Raw genomic sequence first — 18,531 nt, 5'->3', positions numbered from 1 at the left:
CAAATGTACCAAGTATGCTCGCCAGTGATTGGTCGCGGTACTGAGCAATGCTACTTACTCCAAGACTCCAACTATACATGGCTTGATGCGCTTTGGTCCTTTGGAAGGAACATGCACGTGATCCAATTAGGGCTGGACTGTATTTGCCCTACGTGCCGGATTAGGCAGGTAGCCGGCAAAACGCTCCCGGCGGCCCTGGATAACCGGCACAAGGCGGTGGCCAGAGCTTCCCGCGGCACCAATCAACGCCTGCGTGGGCCCGCCTGCCATGCTCCCGGAAATATTCAAACATGCGCGAGGCTGGAATAGTGGACTGTCCCAGCGATCGTTTACTATTTGGCCCAGATTCGATCACCCGAATACTAAAGTCCAGTTTGATTACCAATTGAAACGCCGGAAATATGTTACTAAGCGCCCAACTCATACTAAGGCTGCCCCGGCAATTTTATTCGGGGCTGCTCCAATGTCGTCCAGTCCAACAGATAAAGAGAAAAGCAGACGGAAGTCAGATTGTGGTATCCGACTTCTGCTGCAACGGCCACCCGGGAGAACAAGCACGGCCTTGATCGGTTGATATCATTCTCCGCTTTTCCTACAGTATCGTCCTCCCCGGCACGTGTGATCCTTTCCGAAGTCGGTAAAAGGGAAAAGATTCAGAATGGACCAAGATGCGCACTCAAAGACCGCAATAGAGGCTTCCAACAACCTTGTGGGCCAAGGCGACTCTCCCTCTGACAATACACCATCCCCGCCGCAAGAGGAGAAAACTTCTGGGTACGGCAATGCAGTGCATGATTTCGATACGGGCCTGCAGGCATGGCTGCAAGTACTCGGCGCCTTCTTTCTCTTTTTCAACTCATGGTATGCTTGACGTCTCACACACCAAAAGTAGTGTTGCTAATCATGAATCAGGGGAGTCATCAACACGTGGGGTATATTCCAAACCTACTACGAGGAGCACATTCTATCCGATCAATCGGCAGATACAATCGCATGGATCGGATCCGTGGAGTCAGCGCTTCTCATGTTCTTTGGCGTCATTACCGGCCCGCTCTTTGATGCCGGGTACTTCTACGCCCTCGTACCGTTCGGGGCGTTCATGGTTGTCTTTGGATATATGATGACCAGTCTTGCCTCTAAGTACTACCAGATCATGCTGGCCCAGGGTATCTGTGTTGGAATCGGAGCGGGCTGTATGTTCATACCAGCGGTCTCTTTGTTGCCACAATATTTCAACAAAAGGCGAGCTCTGGCAAACGGAATTGCTGCATCCGGAAGCAGTATCGGCGGCGTGATATATCCGATTATGTTTAATAAGCTCCAGGAAGAAATTGGCTTCTCTTGGGCAACCCGAACTCTTGCGTTTGTGGCTCTAGGAACCTGCAGTATTTCCATAGCCGTGATGCGTGTGCGATTCAAACCAAAGGAAAAACGAGCTTTAGTCCAGTTTTCTGCTTTTACGGAGCTCCAGTTCAATCTTTACAGCTTCGCACTCTTCTTCGGGTTTTTGGGCTTCTACAACTTCCTCATCTACGTTCAGCCGTGGGCAATTCAGAAAGGGGTTGTCAGCGACACGCTAGGATTCTACCTCGTCCCGATTTTGAATGCTGCCTCGACATTTGGCCGTATCATGCCGAATTTAGTCGCAGATTACTCAGGGCCCCTAAATATGCTGGTGCCTGCTTCGGCGATTTCGGCTCTTTTAGCCTTTTGCTGGATAGCAGTAAATTCAAGCGCGGGGATTGTGATTGTTTCCTTGCTTTATGGCTTCTTTTCCGGGGGCTTTGTGTCTTTGCCTCCCATCGTGATGATGGTCATCACCAAAGATCTTCGCAACTTTGGCACCCGACTCGGCATGTCCTTTAGCATCTGTTCCATCGCGTTGCTGATAGGCACGCCTATTGGAGGTGCCATATTGGGTGGCACAGGTTCCTATGTTGGTGTGCAAGCGTTCTGCGGAGCTTGTCTCGCCACCTGTGCTGCTCTGATGTTTTGGATCCGTATTCTTCGTAGCGGTCCCAAAATTCTTTATCGTACATAAATTTTCCGATTACTGAAGCCACATGCATATTATGATTAGTTTGAAGGAATGTAAATATTTAATATTCATGGCATTTGATTGCATTAAAAGCTGGGTTACTGTTGACCAATAATGTTGAAATATTTATATTTATGTATAGAATAATAAACATACATAGGAAAAACGATCAGAAATCAATATAGTGAACATCTACAATGTTATCTCTAGCCGATTGATTTCTTGCCCCTTCTCCAACTCATCTATGGTATAGTGTATGTATCCGATATTGCTTCAAATGCTGATGAAATCCTATAACGCCAACCATGGATGAAAGCTCTCTCATTAACCATGAATGCAAAAAGCAATGCTTCAGAAAGCCATTGTGAAAGGCCCGTCAAAACGTAAAATAAATAAATAAACGTGCAAACCCAGACACCGGGTTGCAGTAATCGATCGTGCGTATTCGATTAATAAACATCCTCAGGACTGACTGGAAAGCCCTCTCCATTTTCGCGAACGTGTATGAGGTCTTTATCTCGACTGCATGGTTTCCGCATGTCGAAAGCATCTTCGCCTTCCTCGGACATTCCGCTCGGATCATCTTGATAGTAGCTGACCACACGTCGAAAGACGGAATACCTGGGGAGGGGGTACATCTGTTAGCTAGCTGCTCAAACATATATATATATATATATGTATGTATTTATGCTAAAAAAACCAATGCACTCACCCCATGCCTTTGTACATGTCAACGGCGACCTTGTTTGTTGCGCGTACATATAGATCGACAAACCACGCATCGTTGTTGTCTGACACATGCTCCAGGCTCTCTGTCAACCGCCGTGCATGGCCAAGCCGTCTCGACGAGGGAGCAACCGTTAATACGGTAATATGGCCGTGCCAGGGGGTATAGTGTTCAGACTGTCGTAGGGCCGCCGGCTGTTCCTCTAGCTTACCCATGACTGCATTTCGGTTAGAGGTGGACAAGAGTAAGACCGTTTCATAGACTCACTATAACCCACAATTCCTGCATCGTGACCTTGTACTACGCTGAACAGCGAGGGCCAGCGCATCAAGTAGTTGAGGTAAAAGCCCAGATCATAATTTTCCGTGAGAGGGTCGAGATTCGTTAAATTCAAAGAGAGCAGGTCGGTTGGCGTCATGCGCCGGACGTAGCTCATTGTGCCCAACTGACCGACGGGGAATGCGCAGTGTATTTTGTTTCGTACAAAGAAAATAACAGAGTTGAAGTCATCGACGCTGTGCAACCCTCGAAAATTAACATTGATTATTGCCCAGACGAAGTGGGGGGGATGTGCCTGACCGCCTTCGACGTCACGGGAGGCTGCGCGGAACTAGTTATGCTCTATTCATCATTGTCTATCACGGTATTTGGCGACAGCTGACCGCACACACCCACGACCAACATCATCTCGCCGACTTCAGACAACTCAGACGGTCGATGATGCATAGACCAGAAGTCGCGCCGATACCGTGAAGTGGCTAGGGCATTATTTCCCACAATTTTGAATCTACACATCACCCATTTCCAGCGCTCACGGATCACAACCCCTGTTGCTGCTCCACCTGGTCCTGGCGGCAGGCCCGCTTCCACAGCGAAAGTAACGTCCTTTTTTTTGCCCAACAACGCAATATCTACGGACCTGTTTACATGAGTATACGATATATCGACATTTTGGTTGTTTCTTCTTTCACGTCTTGGACCCGTACAAACACACTCGGCCACCACTATGTCGGGGCCGCCCTCACCAATGTCTCCCAGACACCGCCGGAATCGTTCGAGCCTGGACATGTCACCGAGTATCAACAGAATGAGTGAGAACGGTTATTTCTACCCGCAGACGCCTCAGTCCCCCCGCCCACTATCGCCAGAGACTCCCCGACAGCGGAATTCTCAGATTTTGAGCGGTGACCGACGCATGTCCGAGGATTACATGGGAACGGTTGATTCGGGTGGTGGTTTGGGGAATTTGGCAGACGAACTCGCCGATGCTTGGGGTGATGGAGAAGGCTACGAGGATGCTTCTGGGTTCGAGGCCAACGGCCAAGCCGAGAATATGGAAGACTTTCATAAAGATGAGGATACATCAGGACAAGGCACGCCTCGCGAACCGATGTCCCCAGATCAAGGAAATGGCCTACAACCGCCCCGAGCACGAGCAAGACAGACTCAGAGCCGCCATCGACGTAACGAATCCCAGTACGATGGATCTGACTATGGGAATGACTCGGATTTCGACGAACTAGGCGAACTTTCGCCAAATCTGGAGAGGCGAATGGCAGACATTGAGAGCCTAGCTCGGCGAGGAATCGAAGAGAATGGCAGTTCAACAGATCAGATCATCAACCGTTTCATTGAAAGCCTTCGGGATCTTGGTGCGCAAAGTGCCATCGAGAATGGTGCTGCAAGGTAAAGAGACTCTTTACTCTTCTTTTGTGTTATTTCGCTCGGAGATGGCTTGCTAATTCAATCTGCAATAGGCTTATTACTGCTCACACTTCCATCACCTCGCATCTCACACACCAGACCCGAGCACTGCAGACGTTAATCCACCCTCTTCTTTTCTCCCCTTTCCCGCTACTTTCTACCGAATCCATTGACGAACTCATCCCACTGATCGACGACGGACTTATTCCGAACCTACCTGTACCTTTCCAACCACCGACACATGGTTCACTTAGACCAGACTCTCCTTCCTCAACAAAATCCACGCAAAGCCAACTCGCAGCTGTTGATCCGCTACTATCGCTACAGGCTCTTCTCAGCCAAACGTCCGACCTCACGCTAACGCTTCGAACATTAAGTGACACTTTACATGAATCACGGCAACTGACGTCGACGGCCTCTCGTCGACTCAGGTCCGCGCGCGAGATTGTTGCTGAGATCAGGCGCGAGGAAGAAGATCGTGAAGAAGGCCACCGCTGGATAGAAAGTGGCCAGTGGGACCGCAAATTGAAAGAGCGCGAAGCAGGTCGAGTTTGTGGCGATGTCGTTAGTGGCTTCGAAGCAGTATGCGGCGAATGGAGAATGAAACTCTTCGGTGCTGCCGGTACTACTGCTGCTGCTACAACTGGTGCTGCCGCATAGATTTCTTCCGAAAAAGAGAGAAGGAAAAAAAAATTATTAGACGACCCTTATGCTATTCTTCCCTCTTGTTTTGCTCTTCTACTGTTTTTATTTTACCCCCGGTTCGTCGAGTTTTCTTTTTGCTATATGGACTGGACATATACTGCTTGCTGCCATTTTGCTTAGCTCTATACATATAGATATCCCCTTGCAGTCTTTTGTTTAAACATTCTTCTTTCTATCAGACTACCTTAGAGGATTGTTGCTTGGTTTTTTTGTGACATGCTCTTTCTATATTTTGCATATTTCTTTTTTTTCTTTTTATTGCCCTCGGTCATTTTTGGCAATCTTTTCTTGATGTTGTAATTAATGCGATACAATCTTGGACATGAAACGTAATCAAGACTTGAATGTTGGAATTCACTATTTATTATAATTTCAGTAATCATTCGCTAGACAATGCCTATAGTTAGCAAACAACAAACTCTGATCTCTCGTCTACTGATTTAATTTAAGAATTATACGACGAAAACTAGAATCTGGTAATCAAATGTTTTTTGTTTGCAATTCACCCTCTTTAAGTTAAACTGGAATCGAGAATCGATAGACTCCCGATTCCTCTCTTCTCTCTCTCTCTCTCGCCATGTACGTACATCTTCTGACCACCCCCCAGGTCAATCTCTGCTTCCTCTTCTCACAAAGGAAAAGACACAACAAAATTTATGCACAAGAGCAGCGATGCCCATTTTGTCAACAAGACGAAAAAAGAGGTAGGAAAGGGGGAAGGGGGGAAAAAAAGGAGGAAGAAGACATGAATGCGTAGCTGGGGAGATCATTCGGGGCAATGAAAGTTTTTGGGCATGATCACACACAAAAATAATGAATCCCATAATGAAAAAAATGTAACGTGCAAGGAAAAAAAAGAGAACATTATAAAATTTTAGAAACCAAGAACGGAAAATTTTTCATGACTACTGCTGCTGGCGCTTCCAGCTAGGTACCCATCGGCCACCAGTACTTGGCTTGGATTCTTCGGGTGCCTCGCTGGGAGGAGCAGTAGGCCTGCTGGCCGGGGGAGCACCTCCCTCGCGAAGATGGCGAGGAATGTAGCGATCAGCACCGCCACCATTGGCAGGCGGCGTGGCTTCTCGTGGAGCAGGGGCTGCAGAACCTTGACGTTGGTGAGGAGGAACGTAGCCACCCTTGCGGGCTGGAGGAGGGGCTTCATCACTGGGTTCAGCCTCGGCTTCATCAGTGGTCCCCTTGGCGGCCAGGCGCTCTCTCCAGCTTGGTCCAGTAGTAGTGCGAGGAGCGATATTGAGGCGAGGAGCAATTCGCTCGGTAGGCTCGGTGGGCTCTGCACGCTCCGCACGCTCTACACGCTCTGGACGAGCAGGTTCGGGGGCCGGACCAGTTCGGCGAGCGGCGCGGCGAGCTTCAGCTTCTTCTTCACGCTGTTTCTGGCGAGCGGCGACTTCATCGAGTTTCCTGCGTAATAGGTTAGTGACGGGGGAAATCAAGTGTGGATTGCAAGTGGAAACTAACTTTCTCTCCTCCTCCCTCTGGGCCTTTCGTTCGGCCATGGCTCGTCTCTGCTCTTCCTCCTTGGCGATACGCTCTTGCTCCTCACGCTCTGCACGTTCTTCCTCTTCCTTTCTGATACGCTCCTCCTCTTCGCGCTCGGCCTTCTCACGACGTCTACGCTCCTGGACTTCCTTGACACGCTGCTTCTTCTTTGCTTCAAATTCACGCTCAGCAGCCTTGTGGCGTCTCTCGAACTCCTCGTGGCGCTTCTCGTTAAGGCTATCACGGAATTCAGTGAATTGTGGGACAAGACGGCTTAATCGGTGTTTGAGGGCAACATCCGCCTTGTGTTTTTTCTGAGCTTCCACCAAGGTTTCTTCCTTCTGGCGCTGATAGACTTCCATATCATGCTCCTTTTGCTTCTCGTAGTCCTCTGAGACGTGCTTGACCTCCTCACGGCGGAAAGCACGTTCCAAGTGATCAATACGCTTAGCAGTGATACGAATACGGTCATTGAGTTCGTGTTTCTCTTTTTCAAGCTGAGCAAGCTTCATAGCACGCAGGCGGTTGCTATCAAGCTCTTCAGGGTCGATTTCGCTAAGGTCAATACCTTTGACGCCAGTCTTCAGCTCTTCAAGCTGCTTCTTGATTTCCTGTTGGCGAATGCGATCCTGCTCATCCTTCATACGTTTCTTCTCACGTTCGCGCTGCTCATCGAGCAACCTCTGCTTCTCGGCTTCCTGAAGCTGTTGAGTGCGAATTCTCTTGCGCGTCTCCTCTTCACGCTGTTTGCGCTGGAGAGACTCGGTCGCTGCTTCTTTCTTCTTCTCGATGACGACCCTGCGAGCCAGAATATCTTCGTGTTCTTTGGCGGCTCCCTCCCGAGCACGGGCAAGTGACAGCTGTTTGGCTTGAACGCGGGATGCAGTATATGACGGATCCACATAGACACAAGTTACGTGCAAAGTCTTAGCAAGACGGCTGAGCTGAGAGCGAGCGATCTCGGCCGGGGTGCTCTGCAGGCGCTGGACAGAGCCCACTTCGCTCTCAGCGGATCCTGCAGCACTGCCAGGGTGAAGCGCTTTAGCCGAAGAAAAGATGTCGGAATCAAAGGAAAGGACACCGGAGACATGGTCCACACGGATTGCCAGGTCTCCCTTCTTGCAGCCGTTCATGATGAATTTCTCGATCATAGACTGGGTGACCTGGAAAGGATCAGGGAATTGGGCGAGTTCGTAAACGAACTTCAGGGAAACAGACTCATAGACCTGGGACAGTTGCTGGAAGAGACGGGTGAGAATGACCTGCTGGAGAGGCACAACGTATTTTTCCATCTCAGCATCGGCACCAATCTGCTCGAGAATGGGAGTGATCTTTTTGCAAATCGACAGTGGGTGGAAATCAACCTCCAAGATGTTGTACAGCTCACGGATTTCGGGGCGAGCGCGCTTAAGCAATCCTTTGTTGAGAGCATCTTTGAACAACGCAGCACGAGTGGGAGCCTGTCCCATACCAAGCAAGTTGGTAAGACGAGTGTTCTTGTTCTTCCGAGCTTCATCCACGTCAACCAGTGCACCACGAGAGCGGGAGGTGCTGATGACGGGGATAGAAAGAGCGGAAAGCACGACGAACGAGGCAGCTTTGGTCATGTCGGTTTCCGTGACGGAAGGGTTGTCTTTCTTGGAGCCTTGGCCAGCAGCAATGGTGACGGAGGACTGGCGAAGGAGATTGTAAAAGCGGTTCCACGCTGCTGCATGGAACAGGTAGTTCTCGCTGACAAGGAAAATGCGGGCCAATTTCTCGTAGTAGTTGGCCATCATGACGTTTTTGGCGGGACGTTTGCTGAGACTGAGCAGCGTGTGAATATCTTCAACACTGCGGAATGCTTCTTGCCACAGTTCCAGCTCTACGGCAACATTAAGTTGCTGGAAGCGAGTGTCCAGGTGGCGCTGTAAAGTGTCGGGGTCGCTCAGGTTGATGGCATGCATCTGAGCCGAGTATTTGGCGGCATTCTGCACGTGGTTCCTGAGAAGCTCACAAAGACGGCGGAACTCGGTCTTGCGAGTGTATTTGAGGCAGAACTGGAAAGCCTGCAGAGCAGTGGTCTGGTACATAACCTCCAGGCGAGCATTGTTCTTCAAGATTTCCAGTACGGTGCGGTAGGTTTCCCACAAAAACTTGAGCCACGGAGTCACGATGGCGCGGTCGGTACGGTCCTTGGACTGCTCTCCAGATACGGTGGCCAGAAGGATGGTTTCGGGGGTCTCGATGGCTTCGAGGTCGTCAACGTTAGTTGATGGAGCGGTGGATTCGAGAGACGACTGGATTTCATCGGCCTTGGTCTGGGCTTCGGTGACCTTTTGTTCGGCTAGTTCAATGAAGCGCTTGAGAACAACCTGAGATAAAAATGTGTTAGCATGATTCTTTCTTCCAATACAAATTGCAGCTATGTCGTCTTACCTCGATGGTCCCCACGTTGGTGTTCTGGGCGATGTTTTTGTATTGATAAAGACCGTCCTTGGCAGCCTTTCCCTTGCGCAGATCAACCGACAGTTCGACAAAAAGGATCATCACGGGTTCCAGAGACGCGACAGGACTGCTACGAGTCCGCTTGGAGGTGACATGTTCGTGAAGGACAGTAAGAGCGGCTGGAGACTGGCCGACTGCGATGAGTTCCCTAGCCCGCTATAATAAATAAAAAACCCGGTTAGCACACAAACACAGTCTGTATATGAACAGAGCGTTCCTAGCATCTATTCGGCGGAGGAAGCGTACCTTGAGGACATTTTCGGGTTTGATATGAGGTGGTGGAGGCATGGTGGGCAACCTGCCCCTTGGGCGACGAAAATTTAGTTGTGATGGAGATGGTCGACGTTAGAGTCGTGATGCCACAGTAGCTGATATATCTGGGTTTTCAGCTGGCGGACAGGGCACAGAATTTGATGCAGTTCTGGCTATGCCGCGGGGGTGAAAGGCCTGACGGATCTTCGAGGCAAATTCTGGCCAGCGTAACTGTTGTGCGATCACAATCCAGAGAGGAGCCCGGTCGCGCACCCTGCCTATTATGGACTAGTCATTATCACGTGACCTTTGCTTTTTCCGGAGAGCGCCCGCAAGTTTCGCAAGTTTCACAAGGCGGCTTGTATTATTAACTACCTGAATATTTCCATGTCTTCATACTAAAGAAGATGGCTTTGGCTTCTTTCACTGCTCGAGCAATAATAGTCGACAATCGACAATCGATAACCCGATTCTCCGGGAGATCACGTGAAACAACGGGGATGCCGATGCCGGTGATTCGTCGGAGCAGAGGAGCCCCGCTCGCGGATAGGGATTGATAGTTGATACTACCTTTTTTTTTTAAGGCCGTCGTTGGGTACACGGAATTTATTTTGTATCCTAGTATTTTCTCTCCTCAAAAATCAAATTTTTTTTTAAATAATTTTGTATGTCATTATTATTCACACACAGCACTATGTCTGCATGTACACAGTAAGCCGGGGACAAATCGTGTTGTGCGCAAGAATTCCAGTGTGGGGCTCCGTGGCCCAAACAGGCTAGCGCACGACGGGGCTAATCGAGGCGCGCAAAACGGCGCACTCGGCCAGTATTGCCCGCCGTAGAGAAAGCCCCTTACCAGGCTACGCCCACGTCGTAGTCTCGCTCGCAGCCCCCAGGACTAACTTGCTGCTAACTGCCCCCTCTAGTTGACTAGTCCAAACTGCGCGAGTGTCAGTGTCACTGTCCTCTGGCTAGCGTCCTTCCTACCCTTGCCTTGGCTTGCAGTCTAACAGCAACTCTCCCCCCCCTTCCCGAGAGCCCGTCTTTCTGCTAGCAACGGTTCCGTCTCGTCGCCTCGCACCACCAACTACCGCCTGTCTTGTCGCTCCCTGCTGTCCTTCGAATCGTCTCGGTTCTCTTGTTTCTTTCCTCGACCGAGAGTTTTGTCAGTGCTCTCTCTGCGCAGCTTTTTACAGCGTCGGCGCGTCCGAATCATTGATCGAGTACCGCCAGCCCCCCGGGACGAACAACTACCACCATGGCCGCGTACGAAATCCGCTCCGGCGGCGACGTCAAGCAAAAGAAGCAGAGCATGGCCGACCTGAAGTTACGCCGTCTGACGGAATTGAACAGTCGCTTGAAGGAGGACTTGGATCGTCCTCGTGTGAAGGTGTCCGAGGCTGCTCTATCGTAAGCATTCCTCTCTCCCCACGTTTCAACGCTCCCAAAAGGAGCAAGGCTGTCTTGTCTGTTCACTTCGCCCGGCGCGATCCCATACTCATCCACAACCTTCTTGGCCACCTTTCATTGACTCAATTTTCGATAATTAGGCTTATCAATTACTGCAACAACACTCGTGACTTCATGGTTCCCTCCGTTTGGGGTCAGGTATGCTCGCTCCCCCATGCTCCCTACGGCTTGCATATACTAACCGATTCCAGGTCGACAAGAGAGAAGACCCATATGCACCTCAACAATCCGGTGGCTGCTGTACTGTTATGTAATGGTCCTAATGACTTCGACGCTTCATCCGTCTTCAGTGATAAACTCTTTTTTTCGCCATATATCGACCACATCATAATTTCTCGCCTTTTTATCATACCCTTTTCTCTTTCTTTACGACGATAGTGATTCGACTTTTGAATTTTTTATTTTTTTTTATATCCCGATATACTCGCAACGTCGTTATACCATGGTCGGCACGATTCAGTGTGATCCATTCAATTGACATTGCACGATCCGACGAACGACTGATGTTTGTGTGTGGGTAATGTGACGGCCTCACTGAAGTTCAGTATTGTGTTGTGCGGGGCTCAGAAAACAACACATCTTGTCACCGGAATATCTTCTACCATCTGCTAGACAATGGATACGCAGATCTCAACGCTCATGGATTCAAAGTCTGCATGAGGGTGCGTTGGTTTGACTGACTGTTCTTTGGCATATACTTTTTTGTGTCTAGCTTTTGGACTTTCTTTTTTCTACTGTATCTTGTCTCGATATATCACTTCGGGACGCTTCCTGTCGTCTCTTTGATTTCATTTATACTTTCCTTTGTTTTTCTCCCTATGCTTTGTTCCTGGCTGTGATAGGAAATCGCTCCAAAAAAAAAAAGTTCGAGGACCATGGCCGTGGCACTTGAAACATCCTACCCATTGAAAAAAAAAGGATCCAAAAGCAGCCAATATTTCCAGGAGTTGTGTTGTGGGGCTTGGGACCCTCTTCTTTGGTGTACAATAGATTTCGTTTTCACCTTTTTGTTTCCCTTGGATGAGACATATCTTATTGTTAAATGAACTCTTAGCATACTACATCACGAGTGTGTCTATACACTAGAAGTAGGAACGAATTGGTGGCATCAGGCGTAGCCTTAAAACGCGGTATTATTTTGTTCAGGCAATGTCTACACCAGCTATATACCCTAAAAACGGCCCCAGACTCATCCATGCTTTCCTTCTATGCGCCAGCGACACCTTAGCTTTACCGCCCACAATGTCAGATATCCATGGTCCAGAGTCACGAATGTACTGCGACCTCTCTACCGTGGCCGGATCACGCAGTTGCAGTTCGCGGCGACGGAAGAATTCACGGGCACCCGGTGCAGACCACAAGTATCCGTTATCAGGAACTGGAAATTCCAGGTCAGAGACTAAAATTCTAGTACTGGTGCGCTCGTCGTGTTCTTCGTCGTCGTTGTTGTTATTGTCATCACCACGATTATCCGTCAGGCTTGTGAACAAGCTACTGGCTTTATACAAGCTAAGCGCAAAGTACTTTAACTCTTCAAGATTCGTCCATGCAAAGAGGTAAGGGTCTTCGGGAGAGCCCTGGGCTATCATGGCCGGAAAGTAAAAGGCGCCTTGAGTGCGACATGTGCGAACGAGATGGGCGAAAATAGGCCGAATGCGCTCCAGAATATCGACATTGTTTGTGTTTTCCTCTATCGAGTCATTACTGACATATTCATAGGCTTCTTCCGGATCATGGGCGGTCATGGCGAAGATGGTGAAAAGAAGAATAGACTGGTATGTCGCCAGGGGCCAGCGGGTGTTGTTGGTAGAAGAATCTTCTAATCCCTGAGTGTTGGAAAAGGCATCTCTTCTTCTAGGCCAGATACTCCACCTACTCTATATACAAGTTGATTCATCATTAGCATAGGAAATTGAGCGAGAAGTATTGCGACCTACCATTTGCCTCTTGAGCATCACATGTAGATGGCCATGGATAGTCCAAGCGAGCTTCCGCAAGTGGTCTTCTCCAGTGACCCAAAGCCCAAACATCACAATAGCCAATACAAGTATTCGGGGCTCCTTCCTGGGTACAAATGCGGATTTCAGGATAAACGGCCAAAAAGGGTGAAAATGCACAAAATACAAACACACATAATGGTCAACATCAAGGGTACGGGCCCACGAATCGATCAGGACCTCGTCACTGGGGAACAGGTACTCATCTTCAGCAGATGGGACGAACAGATCTCCAAGCTGGGAAGTCGGTTGGGATAGGTGATCTTGCTCTGCTGACTTGACCGCGTCTTCTTGGAGTTGGAATTCGCGTTGCTGCAGCACTGCTCGGATCTCGCTCTCTGATGTTGTATGCAAACCCGAACACGACGACGCTGAATGCAACGGAACTACCTGCGGTACAAGACTCTGGTCTGACAATACTTGATCTGCCTGAACCCATGCATGATGACGAGTTCTTTTTCGAGCTGGTTCACTGCTGTCGCGTCGATTGATAGTATAATTCTCGACAGGAGGCGATTTTTGGGCGCGCTCATTATTCTTCAATTCATCGCCCTTCTTAAAAGAACACTTTAAGCCCTTGCGAACACATATGCCACATGGACTGACACCATCACACTTGGATTTCTGAGCGCGGCATCGATCACAAGCCCTAGTCACCCGGTGAGCCACTGCTTCATCTGGCTTGAGATGGATTTTTGTATGACGCCTCAGAGTATCACTATAATTCTGGTGGTTAGATTACTCTACTGGAAGAGACAGCTAAGAAGGGGGGAGGGAAATACTTTCTATCGAAGCTAACTCCGCAATCAGGACATGTAAAGGCCCGAGTTTGGGAATGCCGGGCTGAGTGACGGACAAGATGCTCTTTGCGGCGATAACTGGCGTTGCATCCAGGATGCAGACAGCTGAAACGAGGTTCTTCCATATCTTGAAGCCCGACTATTTGTTTCCTATTTTTTTTTTCAAAAGTCCAATGTCGAGAGCGTCCATGATATATGTGGATATCCTTTCTTGCCGGGTGGGAGAGCGAGCGGGAGGGCCGGGTGGGAGGAGCGGACCCACTTTCCTCGCTTCATCCAACCTCTACAAGACGACGCATCTAGTATTCAAATTCATGAGGAAATCTCCATTGCTCAAACTACATCTAATCATGTCCTACTAATGCTTTACAAATGAGATTTAACAGATACCGTTGGTCGCCAAATCGTATTCAGGATCCGACTTGCATTCACCATCTCCGGCCGGACCTGATCGAGTGATGTGATTCCAAGGAGCCCCATAGCGATAGAAAGCTCATCCGATAGAACTATCCCTGCATCAACAACAAGAAAGGAGAATAAGGAACAACCCAGATGCAGAATGACTTACTGTCAATACAACGTTCTACGCCGTCGCTGCCATAAGCAGCCAACGCATATAGCAATGGCCGGCCAATACCAACTCCAGTGGCCCCCAAACACAAAGCCTTAAGCACGTCGCTACCATCACGGACACCGCCATCAACAAATATTTCAATCTTACCAAGGACCTCGGGATAGTATGTGCGAATCTCCAGCAGCGTCGTAAGCGCGCTCGGGGCAGAGTGCAGCTGCCTTCCACCATGGTTGCTCAGAAGAATACCCTGACAACCATGCTCAACGGCAAGTTTGGCGTCCTCCGCACATTGAATACCCTTCAGGACAATTGGGCCATCCCATTCTTCTCTAATCCATACAAGATCATCCCATGTGGTGTTTGGGCTCAATGCACCTGGTACTGGTCGGCCGCCAGAAGCCGGAGCAAAACTATTCTCGGGTCCTTCTCTATTCTTTTCCTCTTCCAATCCTGCTTCGAGTACTTCCTCGGCCTGAAGTCTCCTATCTGCGAGCCGTTTACCCAGTATAGGAGTATCGACAGTGATCCACAAGCCTTTGTAGCCAGCTTTTTTGACTCTTCGTAGTAAGTCAATCACTTTCTGTCTATCCACATTGATATATAACTGAAAAAAAAGCCGTGAAGGGCTGCGGTTATCGAGGAGTTGTTGCTCGTCAACCAAACTTTGCATGATCTGCTCGTTTGTCTTGGTCGAACCCGTGCTGATGACGGCATGAACCCCCTTGCGAACTGCACCCCTGACGAATTGAGGCTCGGCACCTGTATTGACAGTACCCATCGTTCCCATCGGCGATGCATAGAAAGGGAATTGGGTTTTATGTCCCAGTATGGAGGTTTGAGTATCAAACTGCCCCACTCGGCGCAGAACACGCGGACGAAATGTGACCAGCGACCAATCGTCTATGTTGCCTTTCATTGACAGGCCTGAATTAGCAGAGCTTGATGCGTAAATCCATGATTTGTTGCTCAACACAGCTTTTGCATGCGCTTCAAAATCCGAAACTGCCACACATGTGGATATGTGCGGTACCGCGGGCTCTTTGCCTGGCGTAGTTGAAGTCGAAGCTTCCTTTTTGCCCTTTTTCAATAAATTTCTAGTTTCTGGTTTGAGAAAACCGATACTACATTTGGCAGGGAGATCTTCAAGGTATGCTGGAGAATGAACGGCGTTGAATTCCTCTGTCGCGTCCTATGTTGCCAGAAAATAAGGGTTAACTCGTTCGTCACATGAGTAAGTTTTGACTTCTTTGATACATACTGATCCAGCCTGTTTAAGCAATACTGCTGCGCCACCTGGATGTTGTGCAATAAACGACGTGATATCGTAGACTTTTGAGTCAATCACAATCCAGCAAGATTTCCTGCTGTCATGTTGAGCGATCTCAGCCCAGCTCAACTCCATCTTCATACTTCTCGATTTTGTAATCCTGAAATATTACAAGAAAAGGAATGCTAATAAAAAGAGTATCATGCAATGTCGTTGATGTCAGCAGCATGTTCGAGGCAACCCCTCGTGTACCCTTGTAAATAAGCTCCAATCATTTGCATGACACTATTATTAGATGGCTTTAGTTTGCAGTAGTGTCGACTAATACATATATGACCTTACCGAGCAATACCCCCTAAGCGGTCCCTTTTTGGAACAATGGGAAATTTATTTCAGATCGATAAGTAGTAAATTATTTTTAGGTAAAAATGGTCGCGAAATCACCGTTTTCGGCATTGGCGTGGCGGCAAATAGTCGGTTTGTTTGCTCGGCTAATTCCCCGATTTGGAAATCTCGGGGTTTCCCCCGCAAAGTAGCCCTTGGGGAAGTGCGGATATATTGTCTGTGTAAAAGACCTGGGAAAAAAGCCATGTTCATATATCCTTCTTATCTTTTTTTGTCTTCTTTTTCAAGTAGAAGAATTGGTTGGTTCACGCATTGAATCATGGGTGGGCTTCGCGCAGTCGAGGATAGACCAACTCCAAAGGAGGTATACAATTTTCGTCTCTACTATGAGGCCATTATTATAGCAACCGGGTCTTTGCTGTAAGTACTCATAGATACATGCTCTCTATACTGAAAGCGGTTGTTTACTAAATAATTCATTAGATTTGGCTACGACTCTGCCTTTGTGGGAACGACAATTGCTCGCGAGAGTTTTATGAATGATTTCAACATTACCTCTGCTACTGCAGATAGCATTTCGAGCAATATAACATCTGCCTTTCAAGCTGGTGCCTTTTTCGGGTCTCTTTTTTCTTTCTTCAGTGAGTGCCGATATTACAGAGGGTTTCGGCCTTTGCTAAGCTGTATTCTCTAGTTACTGAACGCGTCGGCCGCAAATGGGCACTCCAAATCAGTGTTTCAGTCTTTATTATTGGCGCCGTGTTGATGACGGCTACAACCGGCCAACTTGGGATGATTTGTAAGATACTACTCTCGACATGCAATTGTGCCAGACTGACCGGGTGTATAAGATGCTGGGCGAGTTTTGACTGGCCTCGGTTGCGGTGGCATCACAGCAGGTGTCCCCAGCTACATTGCCGAACTTTCAATTCCCTCAATCCGTGGAATCCTGACTGGGTTCTTTGAAGTCGCTTACCAGATCGGTTCGGTGATTGGGTTTTGGATCAACTATGGCATCAGCCAGCACATGGATCAGTCCAAGGCTGCCACATGGAGGATCCCGATGGGATGGCAATTAATCCCGGCCGGTCTCTTGTTAATGGGCGGATTTTTTCTCCACGAGAGTCCTCTTTGGCTGATGCGGAAGGACCGGGAAGAAGAAGCTCTGGCAGTTCTTCGGGAATTGAGGCATCTCCCAGTTGACCACCAATGTATGGTTTTCTTCCGTCAGATTTTCATGCATGTGTTAACCAGGTACTCTAGATATCCAAGAAGAGGTTGCAATGATGCGCAACAGACTGGAAGAAGAAGAAGCTATCTCTACCCGCTATGGATCCGGACGATGGGCTTTTATCCGAGGTGCCATCAATGAACTGTCTCAAAAGGGCATGAGAAATCGTGTTTTTCTTGTTTTCTGTGCCTTTACTCTTGCCAACATGTCTGGCGCCTCTGCAATCAACTACTACTCGCCTACGTTGTTTAAATCACTAGGTATCACCGATGTTTCGCTTTATACTGGTATCTACGGTCTGGTAAAAGGTTCGTTTACATTTTCTATCATTTCAACCCAAATCACACCGAAATAGCTAACTGGGTTTTATGTTAGCTATTGCATCGATCATATTCTATACCTTCCTCATTGACTTCCTGGGACGCCGTTCCCCCGTCATCGTTTCGTCTATCATATGCTCCCTATGTCTCTGGTTTGTCGGTGCATATGTCAAGGTCGGACATCCAGCCACGGTCATCGATGCCGGTGAAGCCCTCTCTCCTTCCACTGCTGCCGGCGGTAAGGCAGCTGTTGGCATGATTATGATTTACGCCATCTTGTAAGAATATCTTTTCCGCCCCCCGACGACGACGTTACTTGTAAATGTGCTTACATCTTCTGATAGCTGGTCCTTTGGCCTAAACGGTGTTCCCTGGATTGTATCTGCTGAGATTTTCCCTGGTGCTCTACGAAACGTGTCCGGCACGTATGCATCTCTAGTTCAATGGTATTTTTCCCTTTTCTCTATCTCTCTTTTTGTCAATTTTTGTTCTAAATGTTCAAACAGGGCAACTCAGTTCGCCATGACAAAAGCCTTGCCGTATATTTTCAATTCATTTGGCTACGGAACATGGTTCTTTTTCGCCTCGTGGATGTTTCTTGCCACTGTGTGGTCCTTCTTCCTATTGCCCGAGACCAAGGGACTTACGATTGAACAGATGGATAAAATTTTGTAAGTTGAATGTTCAATTTCGGGTTTATATTGGTATGATGGCTAATGATTTATCCCTTTCCAGCGGCTATGAGCATGCACCAGGCCATGGCGCATTGGTCGGGCCTAAGGTACTGTTGGACCTTGAGGACAGGAAGGATTCGCCTGGGCAGCATTTTGAGGATGTATGAGTGATACCGCTGTATACTAGACATATTAACACCTTACAAAGGTGTTTTTGTACTATACATATTTAGAATCATATAAAATATATTGAATAGACACATGTGCAGTGGGAGGTAGAACAAAATAAGTGGATCTTTTATCTGTTTGACCAATCAAATGACAACAGCTCTGTCACATTTATACAAGCATATCTCAATAAGATCTCGTATGTTCAACTGCTGGCGCCGTTTTCATTCAGTATACACTCTGGCAGTGGTCAAAAAGCAATAAATATGTAA

The 18,531-nt window shown here is 48.4% G+C and overlaps 7 protein-coding genes across 7 annotated transcripts; 4 read left to right on the top strand and 3 right to left on the bottom strand.

Moving 5' to 3' along the window:
* Positions 1-658: 658 nt before the first annotated feature.
* TRUGW13939_00433 (uncharacterized protein) lies at positions 659-2,041 on the top strand (the record flags this gene model as incomplete). Its single annotated transcript, XM_035483641.1, has 2 exons — positions 659-861; positions 913-2,041. 2 exons carry the CDS (start codon positions 659-661, stop codon positions 2,039-2,041), a joined length of 1,332 nt encoding a protein of 443 aa, XP_035339534.1.
* Positions 2,042-2,487: 446 nt separating this feature from the next.
* Positions 2,488-3,201, bottom strand: TRUGW13939_00432 (uncharacterized protein; the record flags this gene model as incomplete). Its single annotated transcript, XM_035483640.1, has 3 exons — positions 2,488-2,659; positions 2,751-2,982; positions 3,033-3,201. The coding sequence occupies 3 exons, from the start codon at positions 3,199-3,201 to the stop codon at positions 2,488-2,490; spliced, it is 573 nt and encodes a 190-aa protein (XP_035339533.1).
* Positions 3,202-3,771: 570 nt separating this feature from the next.
* Positions 3,772-5,129, top strand: TRUGW13939_00431 (uncharacterized protein; the record flags this gene model as incomplete). The annotated part of the gene is made up of 2 exons (XM_035483639.1): positions 3,772-4,451; positions 4,523-5,129. 2 exons carry the CDS (start codon positions 3,772-3,774, stop codon positions 5,127-5,129), a joined length of 1,287 nt encoding a protein of 428 aa, XP_035339532.1.
* A 950-nt stretch (positions 5,130-6,079) lies between these two features.
* Positions 6,080-9,449, bottom strand: TRUGW13939_00430 (uncharacterized protein; the record flags this gene model as incomplete). Its single annotated transcript, XM_035483638.1, has 4 exons — positions 6,080-6,596; positions 6,654-9,028; positions 9,093-9,317; positions 9,408-9,449. The coding sequence occupies 4 exons, from the start codon at positions 9,447-9,449 to the stop codon at positions 6,080-6,082; spliced, it is 3,159 nt and encodes a 1,052-aa protein (XP_035339531.1).
* Positions 9,450-10,671: 1,222 nt separating this feature from the next.
* Positions 10,672-11,137, top strand: TRUGW13939_00429 (uncharacterized protein; the record flags this gene model as incomplete). The annotated part of the gene is made up of 3 exons (XM_035483637.1): positions 10,672-10,823; positions 10,964-11,021; positions 11,075-11,137. 3 exons carry the CDS (start codon positions 10,672-10,674, stop codon positions 11,135-11,137), a joined length of 273 nt encoding a protein of 90 aa, XP_035339530.1.
* An 888-nt stretch (positions 11,138-12,025) lies between these two features.
* TRUGW13939_00428 (uncharacterized protein) lies at positions 12,026-15,662 on the bottom strand (the record flags this gene model as incomplete). Its single annotated transcript, XM_035483636.1, has 6 exons — positions 12,026-12,760; positions 12,821-13,598; positions 13,680-13,819; positions 14,071-14,192; positions 14,249-15,443; positions 15,513-15,662. 6 exons carry the CDS (start codon positions 15,660-15,662, stop codon positions 12,026-12,028), a joined length of 3,120 nt encoding a protein of 1,039 aa, XP_035339529.1.
* A 523-nt stretch (positions 15,663-16,185) lies between these two features.
* Positions 16,186-18,258, top strand: TRUGW13939_00427 (uncharacterized protein; the record flags this gene model as incomplete). Its single annotated transcript, XM_035483635.1, has 9 exons — positions 16,186-16,286; positions 16,350-16,507; positions 16,561-16,665; positions 16,718-17,077; positions 17,130-17,405; positions 17,473-17,695; positions 17,762-17,863; positions 17,924-18,088; positions 18,153-18,258. 9 exons carry the CDS (start codon positions 16,186-16,188, stop codon positions 18,256-18,258), a joined length of 1,596 nt encoding a protein of 531 aa, XP_035339528.1.
* Between the last annotated feature and the right edge of the window lie 273 nt (positions 18,259-18,531).

This window comes from Talaromyces rugulosus, chromosome I (assembly GCF_013368755.1).
Source record: "Talaromyces rugulosus chromosome I, complete sequence".
Classification (NCBI taxonomy): Eukaryota; Fungi; Ascomycota; class Eurotiomycetes; order Eurotiales; family Trichocomaceae; genus Talaromyces; species Talaromyces rugulosus.
The sequence above is the reverse complement of the archived record's forward strand: the minus strand, read 5'-3'. Positions and strand labels throughout refer to the sequence as shown.